This window comes from Oncorhynchus nerka, linkage group LG12, assembly GCF_034236695.1.
Source record: "Oncorhynchus nerka isolate Pitt River linkage group LG12, Oner_Uvic_2.0, whole genome shotgun sequence".
Classification (NCBI taxonomy): Eukaryota; Metazoa; Chordata; class Actinopteri; order Salmoniformes; family Salmonidae; genus Oncorhynchus; species Oncorhynchus nerka.
In genome coordinates, this window is record NC_088407.1 from 71421380 (window position 1) to 71442023 (window position 20644).

Sequence of the window (20644 nt, forward strand, 5' to 3'; positions counted from 1 at the left end):
GGTGTGGACATGAAGTTAGGGTTAGGTTAGAACTGGGATGTGGATATAAAACTATGGTTAGGTTAGAACTGGGATGTGGATATGAAACTATGGTTAGGGTTGTGGTTGAGGTTAAGGCTAAGGGTTGAACCGGAATGTGGACATGAAGCTAGGGTTAGGGTTGTGGTTAAGGCTAAGGGTTGAACCGGAATGTGGACATGAAACTATGGTTAGGGTTGAGGTTAAGGCTAAGAGTTGAACCGGAATGTGGACATGAAGCTAGGGTTATGGTTGTGGTTAAGGCTAAGGGTTGAACCGGAATGTGGACATGAAACTATGGTTAGGGTTGTGGTTGAGGTTAAGGCTAAGGGTTGAACCGGAATGGGGACATGAAGCTAGGGTTAGGGTTGTGGTTAAGGCTAAGGGTTGAACCGGAATGTGGACATGAAACTATGGTTAGGGTTGAGGTTAAGGCTAAGAGTTGAACCGGAATGTGGACATGAAGCTAGGGTTAGGGTTGTGGTTAAGGCTAAGGGTTGAACCGGAATGTGGACATGAAACTATGGTTAGGGTTGTGGTTAAGGCTAAGGGTTGAACCGGAATGTGGACATGAAGCTAGGGTTAGGGTTGTGGTTAAGGCTACGGGTTGAACCGGAATGTGGACATGAAGCTAGGGTTAGGGTTGTGGTTAAGGCTACGGGTTGAACCGGAATGTGGACATGAAGCTAGGGTTAGGGTTGAGGTTAAGGCTAAGGGTTGAACCGGAATGTGGACATGAAGCTAGGGTTAGGGTTGAGGTTAAGGCTAAGGGTTGAACCGGAATGTGGACATGAAGCTAGGGTTAGGGTTGTGGTTAAGGCTAAGGGTTGAACCGGAATGTGGACACGAAGCTAGGGTTAGGGTTGAGGTTAAGGCTAAGGGTTGAACCGGAATGTGGACATGAAGCTAGGGTTATGGGTAGGGTAAGGGTTGAGCCGGGGTAAATTGCTTCATTCTAAGCAGTATGCTAGAATAGATATTTTAACAGGACCTATGACTACTGTACATATCCACAGCCATAGCCATTGGGGGTCCCCCTGTCCTAGTCCCAGGCCCAGTCAATCACCTTATAGCCCTGTTGCAGTCATCCTCTGGGTCATGGAGGTCTCCCAATTCCCCATGGCAAGCCTCCAACAGGCCCGAGTCAGGCACTATGGCCTCCTCCATGTCATCCATCAGACCACTGTTCATGTCACTGTCGTGGTCGTCACAACCCTCCCCCATCCCCACATCAGACTCCGCCCCTGAGCTCAGCAGATCTGGAGGAGGAGGAGCAACAGGTGGAAACACACAAGGTGTAGACAAAGAGAATAGTAGAAAATGAAGTATGACAGAGAAACCCTGTTTTTTAAAAGAAGAAATAAGGAACGAAAAGTGGAAAATACAAAGAATATCAGAGTGGTAGTGTGGGAGAGATTTTTAAATAAAACAGTGACATCATTTCACAGTCATAATTCTGTTGATATTCAAAGGAATATTCTGGTACTTCCAAGAATTCAGCATGTGTCCTATATATGATTCTCTTCCTACAGTCTCTCATAACTGAAGTAAATGTTGCAGAATTGAAAGAAAAATATCTCAATCCTGTGACATTTCTTGGAAACTACATGAGATGGACCACCACTTACTAGGAAAAATCTGCCACACTTAAAGCAAATGACTATCTAAAGTGAAACTTGCCTTCAGTTTTAGACACTTCTCCAAGGCAGTTGTTTGGCACTTTGGGCGCACATCGTTTATGACAGTTGAATTTGCAATCTGTAACCGTGAGAGAGAAACAGAGAGAGTTAGAGAGTGTGTAAGATGGGAAGGAGAAAGATAGAGAAAGGAGAGAGAGAGAAAGGAGAGAAAGGAGAAAGAGAGAGAAATGGCCTGTCCATATGAAACCTGTCTAATAGCACTGTGAGTACAAACAGACCCTTATCTGTCTGCTAGAGTACCTAATGAACCGTCTCACACACGATACTATCACACTCTGTTCTGCTGAATATATAAAGTACAACTCTATTGAAGTGATAATGTCCGAGAAGCCGGTGTTTGGAGGATATACTATTGGAACGGGTGTTGTTAAGCCCATTGGCACGACTCCTACCGAAGGTGGCTCCTCTTCCTGTTCGGGTGGCGCTAGGCGGTCGTCTTCACCGGCCTACTAACTGCCACCGATCCCTTTTCCATTTTCTGTTGGTTTTGTCTGATTTGTTTCACCTGTTTCTTGTTTACATTTTGAGTTGGGCTATTTAAGCCGGTAGGCCCGCTTGCTCTTTGTGCGGGCTTGGTTCTTTTCCCCACTGTGTGATGTGTGGTAGTGCGTGTTGTTTAGTTACCTGTTTTGGGCATTTGTTTTATTACGCCCAGTTTCGTGGAGAGTGCCTCCTGCACCTGACTCCGCACCCACTACGCCTAGTGTGTTACACCCGAGACTAAGTCGAGGGCCGGCCAACCGTTCCAATATTTCCTCCAAACACCAGCGTTGAGGGCGTTATCACTTGTATACAATGGGTTACCAACATATTCAAATAACGATTGACATATTCTTGTGTACACTGTAGTAACCATAGAGTTACAGTACATCTGTGAATTATATGACGTCTATGGTAGTCACAACACTGTTTCTGCATTTGCAATTACCATGTAATTATAAAGTTACAGGGCCACAATAGTTATTTAAGATGTCACGAAGAAAGCTTGAGGTAGAAACAACTGCCATCTGTTAGCTTTGCCAACTCTGTGACAACAGAGTCTTGAGCTTTCCAAAAATAATACCATAATAATATTGAGCTGGCGAAAGCCCACAGGTGAGTCACACAGTATTACAGTATGTACTGTGTGACTCACTATCATCCCCACCTCCTCCGACCAACCACTGGTAACCTCTCTCATTATCTCAAGTTTCTCTGAACCCCTACGGTACCTTTGCATTGCAGGCCTTGACGGAACAGGCCCTTGAGTAGCTTCTTGCAGTGCTGGCAGACGGTGGGGCGTGTGTAGGAGTGGATGACGAGGGTGTGAGGGACCTTAACTTTGGACAGGAGGATTTTGTCTAACTCTATAGGCCGGCCGATGTAGGAAGAGGACCTTCTCTCTCTGCCAGAAAAGAAGTCTGTCTGTGTCTTCTGCTGTGGAGGGTAAGCAGGGTCGACTAGTCAGTGTTGCTCTGATGCCCCACTCAGAGCAAGGCACATGGTAGGTAACAGATCACAAGCAACAACAACCTAAGCTAAAATTATATTATTCAATCTCCTTTCTTTGTCTTATTTGTCTTATTTTGGCATATGACACAAAAAAAACAGGGAAACAGCGATGTGCTTCTGGTGATAATAGGCGTATTGATACTGCAATACGTGAGGGCAGGGTATTGGAGTACCTACCTCCATACCGGGACTGACAGGAGACTGAGCATGCAGCGAGGAGAGAACAGGGAGACACACAGGGAGAAGGTGAAGAGAGAGATCAGAGTTAAACCATAACAATATTCACACACATGCCTGACTGCTGCTGGAGTAAAGACCTGCTCCAACAGAATTCATAATGAAAACAACCAGCCACAAAGGCCTTCATAATCACATCAGGTCCTTTATATTAGGAACATGCTACTCATCATAATTCAACAATTTGCCATTGAGAGGTTGGGAATGTGTAGGCATGTACTGTAGTAATCTATGGTGTGTGTGTGTGCCTGCGTCTGTGTGTGTGTGTGTGTGCCTGGGTCCGTGCGTCCATCCATGCCCGTGTGAGCATGCACATGTGTGTGTGTAGCTCTTCATGATGACCCACAGTAACCAGGGTAAACTCACCAGTAACCAGGGGTAAACTCACCAGTAACCAGGGGAAAACTCACCAGTAACCAGGGTAAACTCACCAGTAACCAGGGTAAACTCATCAGTAACCAGGGTAAACTCACCAGTAACCAGGGGTAAACTCACCAGTAACCAGGGGAAAACTCACCAGTAACCAGGGTAATCTCACCAGTAACCAGGGTAAACTCATCAGTAACCAGGGGTAAACTCACCAGTAACCAGGGGAAAACTCACCAGTAACCAGGGGTAAACTCACCAGTAACCAGGGTAAACTCACCAGTAACCAGGGGTAAACTCACCAGTAACCAGGGTAAACTCACCAGTAACCAGGGGTAAACTCACCAGTAACCAGGGTAAACTCACCAGTAACCAGGGGTAAACTCACCAGTAACCAGGGGAAAACTCACCAGTAACCAGGGGAAAACTCACCAGTAACCAGGGTAAACTCACCAGTAACCAGGGTAAACTCACCAGTAACCAGGGGTAAACTCACCAGTAACCAGGGTAAACTCACCAGTAACCAGGGGTAAACTCACCAGTAACCAGGGTAAACTCACCAGTAACCAGGGGTAAACTCACCAGTAACCAGGGGTAAACTCACCAGTAACCAGGGTAAACTCACCAGTAACCAGGGTAAACTCACCAGTAACCAGGGTAAACTCACCAGTAACCAGGGGTAAACTCACCAGTAACCAGGGTAAACTCACCAGTAACCAGGGGTAAACTCACCAGTAACCAGGGTAAACTCACCAGTAACCAGGGGTAAACTCACCAGTAACCAGGGGTAAACTCACCAGTAACCAGGGGAAAACTCACCAGTAACCAGGGTAAACTCACCAGTAACCAGGGGTAAACTCACCAGTAACCAGTGTAAACTCACCAGTAACCAGGGGTAAACTCACCAGTAACCAGGGGTAAACTCACCAGTAACCAGGGTAAACTCACCAGTAACCAGGGGTAAACTCACCAGTAACCAGGGGTAAACTCACCAGTAACCAGGGTAAACTCACCAGTAACCAGGGGAAAACTCCCCAGTAACCAGGGGAAAACTCCCCAGTAACCAGGGTAAACTCACCAGTAACCAGGGGTAAACTCACCAGTAACCAGGGTAAACTCACCAGTAACCAGGGGTAAACTCACCAGTAACCAGTGTAAACTCACCAGTAACCAGGGTAAACTCACCAGTAACCAGGGGTAAACTCACCAGTAACCAGGATAAACTCACCAGTAACCAGGGGTAAACTCACCAGTAACCAGGGTAAACTCACCAGTATCCAGGGGTAAACTCACCAGTAACCAGGGTAAACTCACCAGCAACCAGGATAAACTCACCAGTAAGGCCTCGTCGGAGGTGAAAGGCGAAGGTTCATTGGACCGTGTGGTGGTCAGTGTGGTCAAGCCGGTCAGAGAGACATTGGACAACCTCCGCTTGCGGATACCACTGCAGTTATTTGGGATTTTAAAGGCACAGCGCTTGTGATAGTTCAGACCACAACCTTCAGGGGAGAGAAACAGACGTTTTCAGAGCAAAGGTGAGTTCACGTGTAACGTGATCATTTTTATACTTGCATCAAACTTGTGAGAGACTGTCTTTATGGAACTACACTGAACAAAAATATAAATGGAACATGTCAACTGTTGGTCCCATGTTTCATGAACTGAAATAAAAGATCCCATAAATGTTTCATACACACAGAAAGCTTATTTCTCTCAAATGTGGTGCACAAACTTGTTGACATTCCAGTTAGTGAGCATTTCTTATTTGCCAAGGTAATCCATCCATCTGACAGGTGTGGCATATCAAGAAGCTGATTAAACAGCATGATCATTACACAGGTGCATTGCCATAGATGTCTCAGGTTTTGAGGGAGCGTGCAATTGGCATGCTGACTGCAGGAATGCCCACTAGAGCTGTTGCCAGATAATTTAATGTTCATGTATCTACTATTAGCCAGCTCCAACATTGTTTTAGAGAATTTGGCAGTACATTCAACCAGCCTCAAAACTGCAGACCACGTGTAACCACGCCAGCCCAGGACCCACACATCCGGCTTCTTCACCTGCGGGGTCATCTGAGAACAACCACCCAGACAGTTGGTGAATCAGTGGGTTTGCGTAACCAAAGAATTTCTGCATAAACTGTCAGAAACAGTCTCAGGGAATCTCATCTGCATTCTCGTCGTTCTTAGGGTCTTGACCTGACTGCAGTTCAGCGTCATAACCGACTTCAATGGGCAAATGCTCACCTTTAATGGCCACTGGTACGCTGGAGAAGTGTGCTCTTCACAGATGAATCCCTGTTTCAACTGTACCGAGCAGATGGCAGACAGTATGTATGGCGTTGTGTGGGCGAGCGGTTTGCTGATGTCAACGTTGTGAACAGAGAGCCCCATGGTGGCGGTGGGGTTATGCTACGGACAACGAACATAAACTATGGACAACAAACACAATGCATTTTATTGATGGCAATTTGAATGCATATAGATACCCTGACAAGATCCTGTGGCCCATTGTCGTGCCATTCATCCGCCACCAACACCTCATGTTTCAGCATGATAATGCATGGCCCCATGTCGCAAGGATCACTACACAATTCTTGTGAGCTGAAAATGTCCCAGTTCTTCCACGGCCTGCATTCTCACCAGACATGTCATGCATTGAACATGGGTATGCTCTGGATTGACGTGATGACAGCTTGTTCCCACCAATATCCAGCAACTTCGCACAGCCATTGAAGATGAGTGGAACAACATTCCTCAGGCCACAATCAACAGCCTGATCAACTTTATGTGGAAGAGAGGTGTCGCGCTGCATGTGGCAAATGGTGGTCACACCAGAAACTGACTGGTTTTCTGATCCACGCCATTACTTTTTTTTAAGGTATCAGTGACCAACAGTGAAATCCATAGATTTGGGCTTAATTTATTTATTTCAATTGACTGGTTTCCTTATATGAACCGTAACTCAGTAAAATCTTTGAAATTATTGCATGTTGCATTTATATTTTTGTTCAGTATAAGTAGGAGTCATCTAATGGAACAAGTCATTCATGGATTGTTGAAACTTTGTCTTTGGGAAACTTTCCTTCATGAGCTCGCCACCATTCCAGTCAGACACCACATTATGGAATACTTTTATACATGTTAGGCTATTGTGTGTACCTTCATCCCCTCTATGCACGACCTTTCCAACCACTTTCCAACTGCCTCCAGCCTGACAGAAGACAAATTGTTTTCTTCTTCCCAACACTCTTCAAGCAGGGACTTTGCTGCTCATCGTGGACCCTGAAGAGACCTCTTCGGACCAGAGTACACCTGAGTGGCCTGTATCCAATGTACCCTGATAATATCCCCTCTTAGAAAGTTATGTAATGGTGTCAGAGTGGCTGGAACCTAATTACATTTCTTGAAATAGGTCCCGGCGGTGTCCAAAATTGTACCCTATTCCCTACAAAGTGCACTACTTCTCACCAGAGCTCTGGTCAAAAGTAGTGCACTATATGGGGAATAGGGTGCCACTTGAGACGCAGCCCAGAGCTCCTTCTATATAGTACCTACCTTCACACTTGAGACCCTGTCTCACCAGGCCCCACAGCATCTCTCCACAGTGGTCACAGAAGGCAGGGGACCGGTAGGAGTGGACAAACAAGCCATGGGGACGGATCTGGAAGTCCTCCACTGTGGCAGAGGCTAGAACAGGACAACGACAACGACAACAATAGTCAATGGTTCAATTCCAACATTTTCCTCACACTCCTAGATTTAAACAGTACTCAAGAACTGAGTTGTATTCTGTGAATAGTGATATAATAGTAGTGTAGTGGGATCGTGTTTTCAATGGATGTACAATTAAAAATGAATGGCCGTTCCCTGGTACAGTATTTGTATATGTTGAGGTATCCAAGGCTTTTTGCTGCATATGGAGTTGTGATTTTCTGATTGGCTGGTACAGTTAGGCTGCATTGGGCCAATGGGATAGAGTGGAGAGCACAGCATGAGAGTAGACTGCCTCATCAAACACACATATCTCCCCACCAACATGCTTGTCTCAGCACGCTCAAGTAGAATACATTCTGATTAGCCATTCTGCTGGGTAAACTGCTTCAATTTGTTCAAATTATTGTTTTGCCTTTTGTTTAAAGGCCAATATATGTTTGGAAGTTTAACAACATGTAAACTGTCATTACATGCTTCAGAAAATTAGTGTGTATGTGAATGTGGAGTCTAGGTAGTCTTAATCTAAATATGTTTATTTGCATTTCAAAATTTGTTCCTATATCAAATTAGTAGTTCTAGTGGCTTGCTTAGTACAGCATACTACAAGAACACAAACTTTACTGCGGTGGTAAAGACTGCTCACATGATACACAGTGTATCTACATTCCAGTATGGTACAGTATTGATCATTTGACTCTTCCACTATGGCAAAAAGTGTTACAGTGTGCCACATTTCAGTGTACAAACAGGGCAGAAAGCATTCTCATAGGACAGAGTTCAAGTTGGGTTCTTCCTCTCTTCCATATTTATGTTTACAGTATGGTGTACACACCCCTGCTCGCATCCAGTAGCATCCTGCGCCAACGTAACAAATGTACGCTGTTTACACCCTCATGCTGACAACAGAAAAAGTGGTTTTAGCATCCTATCCACCTTCACACTAATTAACTTGCTCTAGAAGTTGAAAAGCTCAAACGAGGAAACACAAATTGGGAGATCTTTGACAGTAAGACTGACTGGTGAAAACAACTCTCTGGGATGCAGTGTGACATACCGTAATGTTAATTTACCAACCATAAGCGTTTTTATTTCTCCTTGTACGTAGGAGATTTAACCCAAGTGATGATCTGTGAAGGGAATGAATGATTTTATTGATGAGTTCAATGGAGCTCAAGTGTACTGGATCTGTCAAGTTGGGAAGCGTTTATAGCAGCTGCTCTATTTTAGCATGATCACACTCACACTGTCTTCCCTCATATGTCTTCTAAGACTTATCAAGATTAAGGAACAGAAGAAGGTTATATCTTGTTTTGATCTTTTATCTCAAATGTGAGTGTGAGCATAAGCTGAGATGAACTGAATAAAGACAGTAGTACACAAATAAATACCTGTGCAGTAAGACATACCAATGTGAACCTTTACAACACGTGACCCTAACATAACACAATAGCTATACATTACAATCAATGCAGTTCTCTGTTGTGATTCACTTTGCGCTGCCTGGCTGATGCAGAAACAGACACAGAAACACATGTCAACACACCACAGTCAACAGAGGACACATTTTGTTCAGATCAGCCACCTTGGTGGAAATGACCACAATTAATAACCACAGACTGTCTCGTCTTCACTTCTTCTTTCTGGCAGTTGTAAGGTTTCCCCTGCGTTTCTTTTAGTGTGCTCACTGATCTATCAGCTGTTGAGTGTGTCATTAAAAAGTGTCATGACAGATGTCGGGGAGCATGTCTATGAGAATCTGTGCATCTGGGCGAGTAAATCACTAAATCACCTGAGCCGTCACCTTCCCAGTGAGGCGTGTAGCCAAGGTAACAGAGGTGTCGTTCTACCCCATGTCTCCCCTGTCGCTGTACCACAGACACAACTAAATGACCTGCCATACTGTAACACACAGAGGGGGAAGAGAAAGCCTGCCAAGTGTTTAGAAAAACACTTTACCAGTGTCAAGATTGATACTTGGATCACGTCCTACTCCTGAGCTAAGATAAGCTCACCCCTGATTTCTCACCGGGTGAGGCATTTAAACTTTCCACAACAAGGGGAGCGGGTGGAGAGGGGCAGAACACTGCAAAAACAAAGCAAACCCACTGATCACATACTGGTTGAATCAATGTTGTTTCTACGTCATTTCAATTAAATTGAAACAACGTGGAATAGACATCTGTGCCCAGTGGGGAGGGACATCACTGGACACACATAGATGAGCAACGATTTGTGTGACAACTTACTGTTTTGTTATTTCCATATTATTTCACAAGAGAGGGGCATCTGAGAGCTTACTGTCTTTGGTAAATCTGCATATTGGGATAGCTCCAAATGTCTAGACCTTGACTTGTTCTGATTGGCAGCTAACCTTCTAGAGTTTTTATTATTATTTATTTAACTAGGCAAGTCCGTTAAGAACAAATTATTACTTACAATGATGACCTACCCTGGCCAAACCCTGGACGACGCTGCGCCAATTGTGCCCCTATGGGGTTCCCAATCACAGCCAGATGTGATACAGCCTGGACTTGAACCAGAGACTGTAGTGACACCTCTTGCACTGAGATGCAGTGCCTAAGACCGCTGCGCCTAAGACCGATGCGCCACTCTGGATATGTGGATAAATGATCTTTGGTAGCAGGCTACATCAGCCAGCAGCAACATGCACTATAGTTCTGTATTTTGTCATGCAGACAATTATTCATGTTCTTGTCTGTTGTGTTGACTGACTTAACCATATAGCTATTAGCCAAGCACACTGAATACACACAAGCTTATGTCATGTAAATCCATTTCATAGTAACATTATGTCCTCACTATTATAATTGTGTCGTCTGATTAGTCCATTACTCTGGATAATATCTCTCTCCTCCTTTTCAAGGTGCTATTATGGAGATGCTTTGTACTCTGTTCACAATCTGTATGAAGCTTGAACATGTTCTGCATTTTGAACACAACAAAAGGAACCTACCAATTTCTGCTGTTATTCAACCTCAAGGGTTCAAATGAGAGTTCACCTCTCTTCCCTATGTCAACTGGTCTATTCCAGAGGCTACATAACTGACAGAAAGGAGAGCTGAATAGAACCAGTGAATGCAATAGGCCTATGTTCAATTGCAAATGAAATCAGATCAAATCCAATTTTATTGGTCACATGCACATGGTTAGAAGATGTTAATGTCAGTGTAGTGAAATGCTTGTGCTTCTAGTTCCAACAGTGCAGTAATATCTAACAAGTAATCTAACAATTCCCCAACAACTACCTAATACACACAAATCTAAAGGGATGAATGAGAATATGTACATATAAGTATATGGATGAGCGATGGCCAAGTGGCACAGGCAAGTTGAGGTAGATGGTATAATATACAGTATATACATGTGATATGAGTAATGTAAGATATGTAAACATTATTAAAGTGGCATTGTTTAAAGTGACTAGTGATCAATTTATTAAAGTGTCCAGTGATTGCGTCTCAATGTTGTCAGCAGCCTCTCTGAGTTAGTGATGGTTGTTTAACAGTCTGATGGCCTTGAGATAGAAGCTGTTTTTCAATCTTTTCAGGCTTTGATGCACCTGTACTGACCTCGCCTTCTGGATGATAGCGGTGTGAACAGGCACTGCCTCGGGTTGTTATTGTCCTTGATGATCTTTTTGGCCTTCCTGTGACATCGGGTGCTGTAGGTGTCATGGAGGGCAGGTAGTTTGCCCCCGGTGATGCGTTGTGCAGAACGCACCACCCTCTGGAGAGCCTTGAAGTGGAGGGCGGAGCAGTTGCCGTACCAGGCTGTGATACAGCCGACAGGATGCTCTCGATTGTGCATCTGTAAAAGTACGTCAGGGTTTTGGGTGACAAGCCAAATTTCTTCAGCCTCTTCACCACACTGTCTGTGTGGGTGGACCATTTCAGTTTGTCTGTGATGTGTACGCCCAGGAACTTCAAACTTTCCACCTTCTCCGCTGCTGTCCCATCGATGTGGATAGGGGGGTGCTCCCTCTGCAGTTTCCTGAAGTCCACGATCATCCCCTTTGTTTTGTTGACGTTGAGTGAAAGTTTGTTTTCCTGACACCACACTCTGAGTGCCCTCACCTCCTCCCTGTAGGCCGTCTCGTTGTTGTTGGTGATCAAGACCACTACTGTTGTGTTGTCTGCAAACTTGATGATTGAGTTGAAGGCGTGCATGGCCGTGCAGTCGTGGGTGAACAGGGAGTACAGGAGAGGGCTGAGCAGACACCCTTGTGGGGCCCCAGTGTTGAGGCAAAGTGGAGATGTTGTTTCCTACCTTCACCACCTGGGTGCGGCCCGTCAGAAAGTCCAGGACCCAGTTGCACAGGGAGGGGTTGAGACCCAGGGCCTCCAGCTTGATGATGAGCTTGTAGGGTACTATGGTGCTGAGCTGGAGTCAATGAACAGCATTCTTACATACAGTACGTATTATTTTTGTCCAGATGGGATAGGGCAGTGTGCAGTGTGATGGCGATTGCGTCATCTGTGGACCTGTTGGGGCGGTATGCAAACTGAAGTGGGTCTTGGGTGGCCGGTAAGGTGGTCTGCATTATTGATATGCGTTAATATACTGTGGACAAAGGTTAAATGAATGTAGCCTATATGCAAACAGAACACAGGTGAACAGAACTCACCCTCAAACAGGAGCATGCTGCATACTCAAATCCAGAGGAACACTGTCTGCATGTTGAGAAGTTCCACTTTAAATGATGAAGATAAGGTTGTGACCTTCTAAGGAGGGATCATTTTCATTAGGGAAACTGTAACAAAATGTTTTGAAACATTTTGCATCAGAAAACCAAAACAAATGTTTCCTATTGGTCAAGTTTGGGTATTTCCTCCCTATCTCAGTTTATTTTCTTCCGTTTTGAGCTAACGGACACAACCCTATTCTAGTGTGTACTGTAGTCTTATCTGACAGGACCAACTCAACCAGGTAGTGTGTATTGTGTAGTGAACACGGGTCTTACCTGACAGGACCACCTCAACCAGGTTGTGTGTATTGTGTAGTGAACATTGGTCGTGCTTCTACACCTGCATTGCTTGCTGTTTGGGGTTTTAGGCTGGGTTTCTGTACAGCACTTTGAGATATCAGCTGATGTACGAAGGGCTATATAAATACATTTGATTTGATTTGATTTGGTCTTACCTGACAGGACCACCTCAACCAGGTCTCCCTCTGTGATGTCTGTAGCACATTTCACCAGCTGGAGGATGTTCTCTGAGCCTGGGTCGTGGCGGAACAGCAGGATCTTGTCATACATCCCATAGAAGCCACACTCAGGTAACTGTGTGGGAGAGACAAAAAGAGTAGCTGCCATTGGTTAACATTTGATTTTCTTGTTTTCTTGTTTGGTTGACTAGAGTTCTGTTCAAACCCAATTTGTTGTTATATTGCTTGTTGACTTAGTGGAGAGAAATGTACAATTATTTCCTTTCAAACTATTATAAAACATGATGTTTAATTGTCACATTAAAGAGGCCCTTTTCTGCTTTGTTTGTATGCAACCCAAGAAGACAGCAGTCTCAAAAGAGGCCCTTCTGGGGGCATCTCACACAGCAGACTAGGACAGAGTGTACGCTATAGTGTACGCTATTCTCCACATAGCTCACCCTAATATACATGCTACTGTACATACCATTTTCTTTTCAAGTTATATACGGTCTATACACACCATGTATTTATATTCTGGATTCTGACACTGCTCACTCTAATATATCTACGTGGAGAGTTAATTGGACTTGTTCTGACATTTCGTTGTTCATTGTTTTATTTTATTTGTGTATTAGTATTGTATTTGCTAGACATTCGACTGAACTGTTGGAACTAGTAACGTAAGCATTTCACTGCACCTGCTACATACAACACCTGCAAATCTGTGTACGTGACCAATAAACTTTGATATGATTTTGATTACATTAACCTTATAACATTTAGAGGAACAGTGATGTTGTCTCTAAATTCAATTTAGAGAGCCCATAGTTCAAATTTTCACAATTGATGATACTGTACTGTCTGACACCAAACTGACTATTGATGTAATAAATATACTAGCGCATTACTGAGTAGCTCCAATGGTTCCTCAGGGATATTTACAAAGCTGTTCATCACAGCCTCCATTCAGTAGTAATGCAAGTCACAGCTAAGTAATATGCCTCTTCAAAGTGGTTTTACCCTGCTGATTATGGAGCCCTATAATGATGCAGACTGTTATAAGCATGTTACGAGCCCGTATTATGTCTTATTATGCAGCTTATAATATGTTATATACAGTCTTTAACAAGTGGCAGAAGCCTATAGCCAACAAACAGACATGGCAATTGTCTTCCTTTGGTAAATGTAGGGTAGGTGTTAAACCAAACAGTCTTTTGCCAAGGAGCCCACATTAATTAACAGAGACCTTACTATATTTTAATGGAGTTAGAAAATGACCTGTGCTTAATACAAATAAATACCCAGGATACTAGAAAACAGCCCACAGCAAGGACACTAAACAAACCTGGGGTGATTTCAATTAGGTGAAACATGCAGAATATTGCAGAGAGAAACGCATTGGATAGAGCTGCACATGCTGTAATGTTTCACCCAGCTGAACAAACCCTTGGTATTTAGAAACATAGTAAAAGGAGACTGGTCTGTTTCACCATGTTCTGTAGTAGAACACTGGATTTGACTCAAGGTCAGTTTTCACTAATCTATCCAAAGTCAAACTACTTGCACTACGTTTAAACACTATTTCTGTGGTTAGTTACAAAACAGTTTTAGGAATAACAGCCTGCCAATCAATCCAATGTCAAAGAAAAGAGCAACATATTGACTGACCTGTGTAGTGTGGTGAGGGAACCACTGCTGTGCATAACCCGCTATTGATCTACTCTGATGAGCTAGGTTACAGCATGTAGCCAATTCCACTACTTCACCATCTAGCCAAGCTCACATCACACACACACACACACACACACACACACACACACACACACACACACACACACACACACACAAACACACACACACACACACACACACACACACACACAAACACCCACACACACACATACAGGGATACAGTCATTTGATCAACTGTTACCCTTAGACTAGTCACAAAGTAACACCGACAATGGACTGTTGCAATGTTATTATTGTAATAACTCTGAGAGATAATTATATGTTTTGCAAAGGGAGCACCTGAGGATAACGATGCAACAGAAACAGCTAGAGGGAAAGAGACCTAGTAGATTTTTTTTAATCAATGAGAATGAACAATGATAATATATTCCAAATATTGTCTAAGACAAAAAGAAAGAAGACGTCAAGTGGCATGGAAATTAACATATCTCTATCATTAAAAAAAGTTAAGCATCTCACAATTGTACTATGAGTCTAATATGTTAGCTAATCCTATTGTGAATAATGCGTCTTAGTAGCAATATCACACATTTTAGGATGTTTTCACACTTGGTCACATTCAGACAATTTTTGTAAACCCAAATTTGTTGTGCAGTGTGAACACTCCCAAAGGAACTCAGACCACTTAAAAGAACCCCTGAAGAGAACCGAACTGAGACCATCGCAAGAGGTGGTCTGAGTTCGGTTCACTTTAATTACAAGGTCCGGCTCACTTTTTTAAGGTAATATGTACACAAAGGTCTCCAGGTTGGCTTGACATTATGCAACACCGTTTCCCTTGCCATAACACCTCTCATTGGTTCTGCAAAAGTGAGAAGATGATGATTCAGATTTGTGGAGAAAAAAAAAGTATGTGTGGCGTTTTGTACTGACAAGATGTTTCTGATTATTTGTTTGCAATATGTGAGCTATAGGCTAAAAGAGCTTCATATGCTGTTTATTTGATTGTGGGGTTTGAATAGTGTGAGAAGACAACAATATTTTGTGATAATCACAAAATAGGTTACAAAATCAACATTAGCTCTTAAAGGGGCAGTAGCCTACATTGGGTTTTCAATTACAGAAATATTTAATCTGCAATTCTTATTTATTTTTCTCTTACCAAGCATATTTACATGTTAATATTATCTTCTGATTATAATTAGTATGTATTGTCTTTGAACTAAATGCAATCTATTAGCATCCAAATTGTAAATACAGTTGAAGTCGGAAGTTTACATACACCTTAGTTTTCACAATTCCTGACATTTAATCCTGGTAAAAATTCCCTGTCTTAGGTCAGTTAGGATCACCACTTTATTTCAAGAATGTGAAATGTCAGAATAATTGTAGAGAGAATTATTTATTTCAGCTTTTATTTCTTTCATCACATTCCCAGTGGGTCTGAAGTTTACATACACTCAATTAGTATTTGGTAGCATTGCCTTCACATTGTTTAACTTGGGTCAAACATTTCAGGTAGCCTTCCACAAGCTCCCCACAAAACGTTGGGTGAATTTTGGCACATTCCTCCTGACAGAGCTGGTGTAACTGAGTCAGGTTTGTAGGCCTCCTTGCTCGCACACACTTTTTCAGTTCTGCCCACAAATGTTCAGTAGGCTTGAGGTCAGGACTTTGTTATGGCAACTCCAATACCTTTACTTTGTTGTCCTTAAGCCATTTTGACACAACTTTGGAAGTATGTGTGGGGTCATTGTCCATTTGGAAGACCCATTTGCGACCAAGCTTTAACTTCCTGACTGATGTCTTGAGATGTTGCTTCAATATATCCACATAATTTCCCTCCCTCATGATGCCATCTATTTTGTGAAGCGCGCCAGTCCCTCCTGCAGAAAAGCACCCCCACAACATGTTGCTGCCACCCCCGTGCTTCACGGTTGGGATGGTGTTCTTCGGCTTGCAAGCCTCCCCCTTTTTCCTCCAAACATAACGATGGTCATTATGGCCAAACAGTTCTATTTTTGTTTCATCAGACTAGAGGACATTTCTCCAAAAAGTGCGATCTTTGTCCCCATGTGCAGCTGCAAACCATAGTCTGGCTTTTTATGGCGGTTTTGGAGCAGTGGCTTCTTCCTTGCTGAGCGGCCTTTCAGGTTATGTCGATATAGGACTCGTTTTACTATGGATACTGATACTTTTGTACCTGTTTCCTCCAGCATCTTCACAAGGTCCTTTGCTGTTGTTCGGGGATTTATTTGCACTTTTCGCACCAAAGTACGTTCATCTCTTGGAGACAGAATGCATCTCATTCCTGAGCGGTATGATGGCTGCGTGGTCCCATGGTGTTTATACTTGCATACTATTGTTTGTACAGATGAAAGTGGTACCTTCAGGCATTTGGAAATTGCTCCCAAGGATGAACCAGACTCGTGGAGGTTACAATTTCTTTCTGAGGTCTTGGCTGACTTCTTTTGATTTTCCCATGATGTCAAGCAAAGATGCATTGAGTTTGAAGGTAGGCCTTGAAATACATCCACAGTTACACCTCCAATTGACTCAAATGATGTCAATTAGCCTATCAGAAGCGTCTAAAGCCATGGCATCATTTTCTGGAATTTCCCAAGCTGTTAAAGGCACAGTCAACTTAGTGTATGTAAACTTCTGACCCACTAGATTTGTGATACAGTGAATTATAAGTGAAATAATCTGTCTGTAAACAATTGTTGGAGAATTTACTTGTGTCATGCACAAAGTAGATGTCCTAACCAACTTGCCAAAACTATAGTTTGTTAAGAAGAAATTTGTGGAGTGGTTGAAAAATGAGTTTTAATGACTCTAACCTAAGTGTATGTAAACTTCCGACATCAACTGTAGGTATATCTAGCTGTCTGATAACACATTCTGATGGAATGGCTTTTCCTGCACTTCGTAAAAACCCAGAGTGCATTGAGTGAATGTTGGTAAAAGATATTGGTTCCTTTCATAGCAATGTGAATGCAAAGATAACTCAGACTACAAAATAGATGAGGTGAACTAGCAAAAGAGTTGAGTCCTCATTCAAAGGCAAGGGCAGTGTGAATACAAAGAGAACTGAGTTATTTGACTCTTTTTTTACACAATAGTTCACTTTAATTAAAGAGGACTGAGATCACTTCTTTTAAGGAGGACTTAGCTTACCTTCAGAAAAGGTACAAATTTGACTTTTTAGGGTGCCACCACTGTGACAAAGCTGTGTGTTCCTTTTAAGTGGCAAAAAAATTACCTCTAAAAAGGTTTTTGGGTGTTGCTTTAACACTGTAGTGTGTAAAGCCTTATTTGCATATTTCCCAGGGTGCCTTTCAAACACATTTTTGAGTTACCAGTACCACCCATATGACTATGTGCTAGTGATAGAGATATGGTTGTAGCATTCAATGGCTTTCAGTCCTGTAGAGTGCCTAAATTAAAATTGTATCGTTGAAATTAAACTCTTTGTGACAATACATTACATATATCATAAGGCGATAACTTGACAGCCTAGTTTTACCGCAACACAGTGGTCTGAAACTCCTGGTTTGCAGGCCACATTAGGATAATCACATTATGCTGGCTTGCAAAGTAATATGTATGTCCTATTTGAATCCAGCCAAAGTAAACCATCTAAACGGGAACAACCATCTCAGAAATGGGTGCAATAAGTCCAAATACTAACAGATTGGATTAGTTTAGAAAAATGTATGATATTTATCTTTGTGTAGCATAAGATCAATCAATCAATGTGCATGCAGAAACACATATTGAAACAAACAAACAAAAATCGACCTGCAATAGAGCATGCTGGGAAATATGATAATGATGGGTGTGGTTTTTGAGAGTGTGTGATGATTGTCCCTTTATATTCAAAATATTGGGTACAAAAATGTACCATTATAGTAGATTATCCACACATGTACCCTAAAAGGTACCGAACAGTAGGCCTACCATGTAAGATTTTATCTGTACATTTGAAGATACATTATGTGATTTTTAAAAATACTTTTTTATATTTGTACTGTACCCTAACCATACCCTTATTTCTAAGTGTGTGGAAAATACAAATCTATATCTCAATTTTCTCTACCTACCTAATGGCAGTAGATATCTCTCCTGTCAGCCTCTAATGAGGTCTGTACAAAAATATACAGAGGTAAGTGTGGTACTGAGGTCACCATGAGAGCAACCCCACTGTAACAGTAGGGTTGTCATGGCAGCGTAACCCAAGGCTCGATTCCTGATTGAAATTATTTTCATTTATTTGACACAACGGATTCACATATATCTGCTGAATGTCTGAACCATCAAAAGAAAAGCAGAGAGAGACTGAACCTTGTCATTTACCCCGCTATGAGGGAGAAATGCTTCTTTTAAAAGCACAGGACATTCACAGGCAACAGTACTAGCTATATTGCCTCTCTGGGGAGACTGATGTGGCACTTCCAAGATGGCCTTTCAACACTGTTATTTTCCTGCTTTATATTTTTTACGGATAAGTGCGATGTACAAAGAACATCAATTTGGAGGCCGTCTTCTCTCTCAAACAATAGGCGCAGTCAGTGGCGTAGCTAGCTGAAGTTCTGTTTTTAACACTGTTAGAAGCAGCTGCGGCTCAGTCCGTCGGCTGAGGGGGAAATAGCCTCTGAAAGCTATTCAGCCTGTGTGAATCACCAATGCAGCTCTAACTGCCGTTCTGCTCTCACACCTACGCCATAGACTAGTCTTATTGAGTTGCCCTTCCTTCTGAGAACATCAACCTATGCTTTTCTTTCACCTTACACTTTGGTAGCAAACTCCACTGCGCAAAGGTTTAAATTTTGTTGTTGAGGTTTTCAAACAAGATATTTGTGACTACGGTCACTTTTCAAAGTCAAACAACATCATTCTTTCAAAAGGTGGATTGAGAGAGGAATAGTCTGTTCCTCTGTTGTTAGTGGGGATGTGTGTTTTTTTTGTTTTTATGAATTCATTAACTAAATATAGGGTTGAATGCATGATGAATTCAAAAAAGCTATGAAAAAATGCAATATGGTACACAAACTGTGAAGTTCAACAATGTCATTGATTCATGACTGAGTGAACCTGTGCTATAAGTGTCTCAAGCCCCGTTTATACCTGGTTCTAACATGCATCCTTTGTCTTGATCTTGTCTGATTGTGCCCACATTTTCAGACAGGTGTAGACGATTAAAAGATGCATTCTGATCTGATTGTGATCAGATATTCATGACCAGCTCTGGAGGTAGTCAAGCATGCATTGTGTCTGGATATCTTACAAGTGTAGACAGATATGGACAGTGAAACCATTTAATCATTATAATTATGTCTTAAAATAAATAAATAAATATGATGTTTTGAAAGAATAGGTCCAGGAAATCTGGTCACAATGTGGGCAAAGTGGACAGATATGAGACACATTTTAATACATTGTGTAGACATATTTCTGAAAATGTGTGCATAATCAAAATCCGGATATGATCAATACAAAGGACGCATGTTAGCGGCAGGTATAAACCAGGCTTAAGTCGAGTTCCAAGTCCAAGTATAATCATGGCGAAATGATCTGATTTAAAATTGAATATGCACATCAGCTGCAATTGCAGTCTGTTGCAGCAGTACTGTATACATCTCAGTGGATAGAAGTGTCTAAGTGGTGGGAGAGCAGTCTGTTGCAGCAGTACTGTATACATCTCAGTGGATAGAAGTGTCTAAGTGGTGGGAGAGCAGTCTGTTGCAGCAGTACTGTATACATCTCAGTGGATAGAAGTGTCTAAGTGGTGGGAGAGCAGTCTGTTGCAGCAGTACTGTATACATCTCAGTGGATAGAAGTGTCTAAGTGGTGGGAGAGCAGTCTGTTGCAGCAGTACTGTATACATCTCAGTGGATAGAAGTGTCTAAGTGGTGGGAGAGCAGTCTGTTGCAGCAGTACTGTATACATCTCAGTGGATAGAAGTGTCTAAGTGGTGGGAGAGCAGTCTGTTGCAGCAGTACTGTATACATCTCAGTGGATAGAAGTGTCTAAATGGTGGGAGAGCAGTCTGTTGCAGCAGTACTGTATACATCTCAGTGGATAGAAGTGTCTAAGTGGTGGGAGAGCAGTCTGTTGCAGCAGTACTGTATACATCTCAGTGGATAGAAGTGTCTAAATGGTGGGAGAGCAGTCTGTTGCAGCAGTACTGTATACATCTCAGTGGATAGAAGTGTCTAAGTGGTGGGAGAGCAGTCTGTTGCAGCAGTACTGTAT

General features: G+C 42.6%; 1 protein-coding gene across 1 annotated transcript in view; it reads right to left on the bottom strand.

The window, feature by feature from the left end:
- Window positions 1-20644, bottom strand: part of LOC115138685 (serine/threonine-protein kinase D1-like) — a 53332-nt gene that overhangs the window by 14707 nt on the left and 17981 nt on the right. The window contains 7 exon segments of the mRNA XM_065025077.1: window positions 1085-1277; window positions 1699-1776; window positions 2930-3170; window positions 3387-3410; window positions 5148-5311; window positions 7373-7504; window positions 12692-12830. Coding sequence (XP_064881149.1) covers window positions 1085-1277; window positions 1699-1776; window positions 2930-3170; window positions 3387-3410; window positions 5148-5311; window positions 7373-7504; window positions 12692-12830 — 971 coding nt within the window.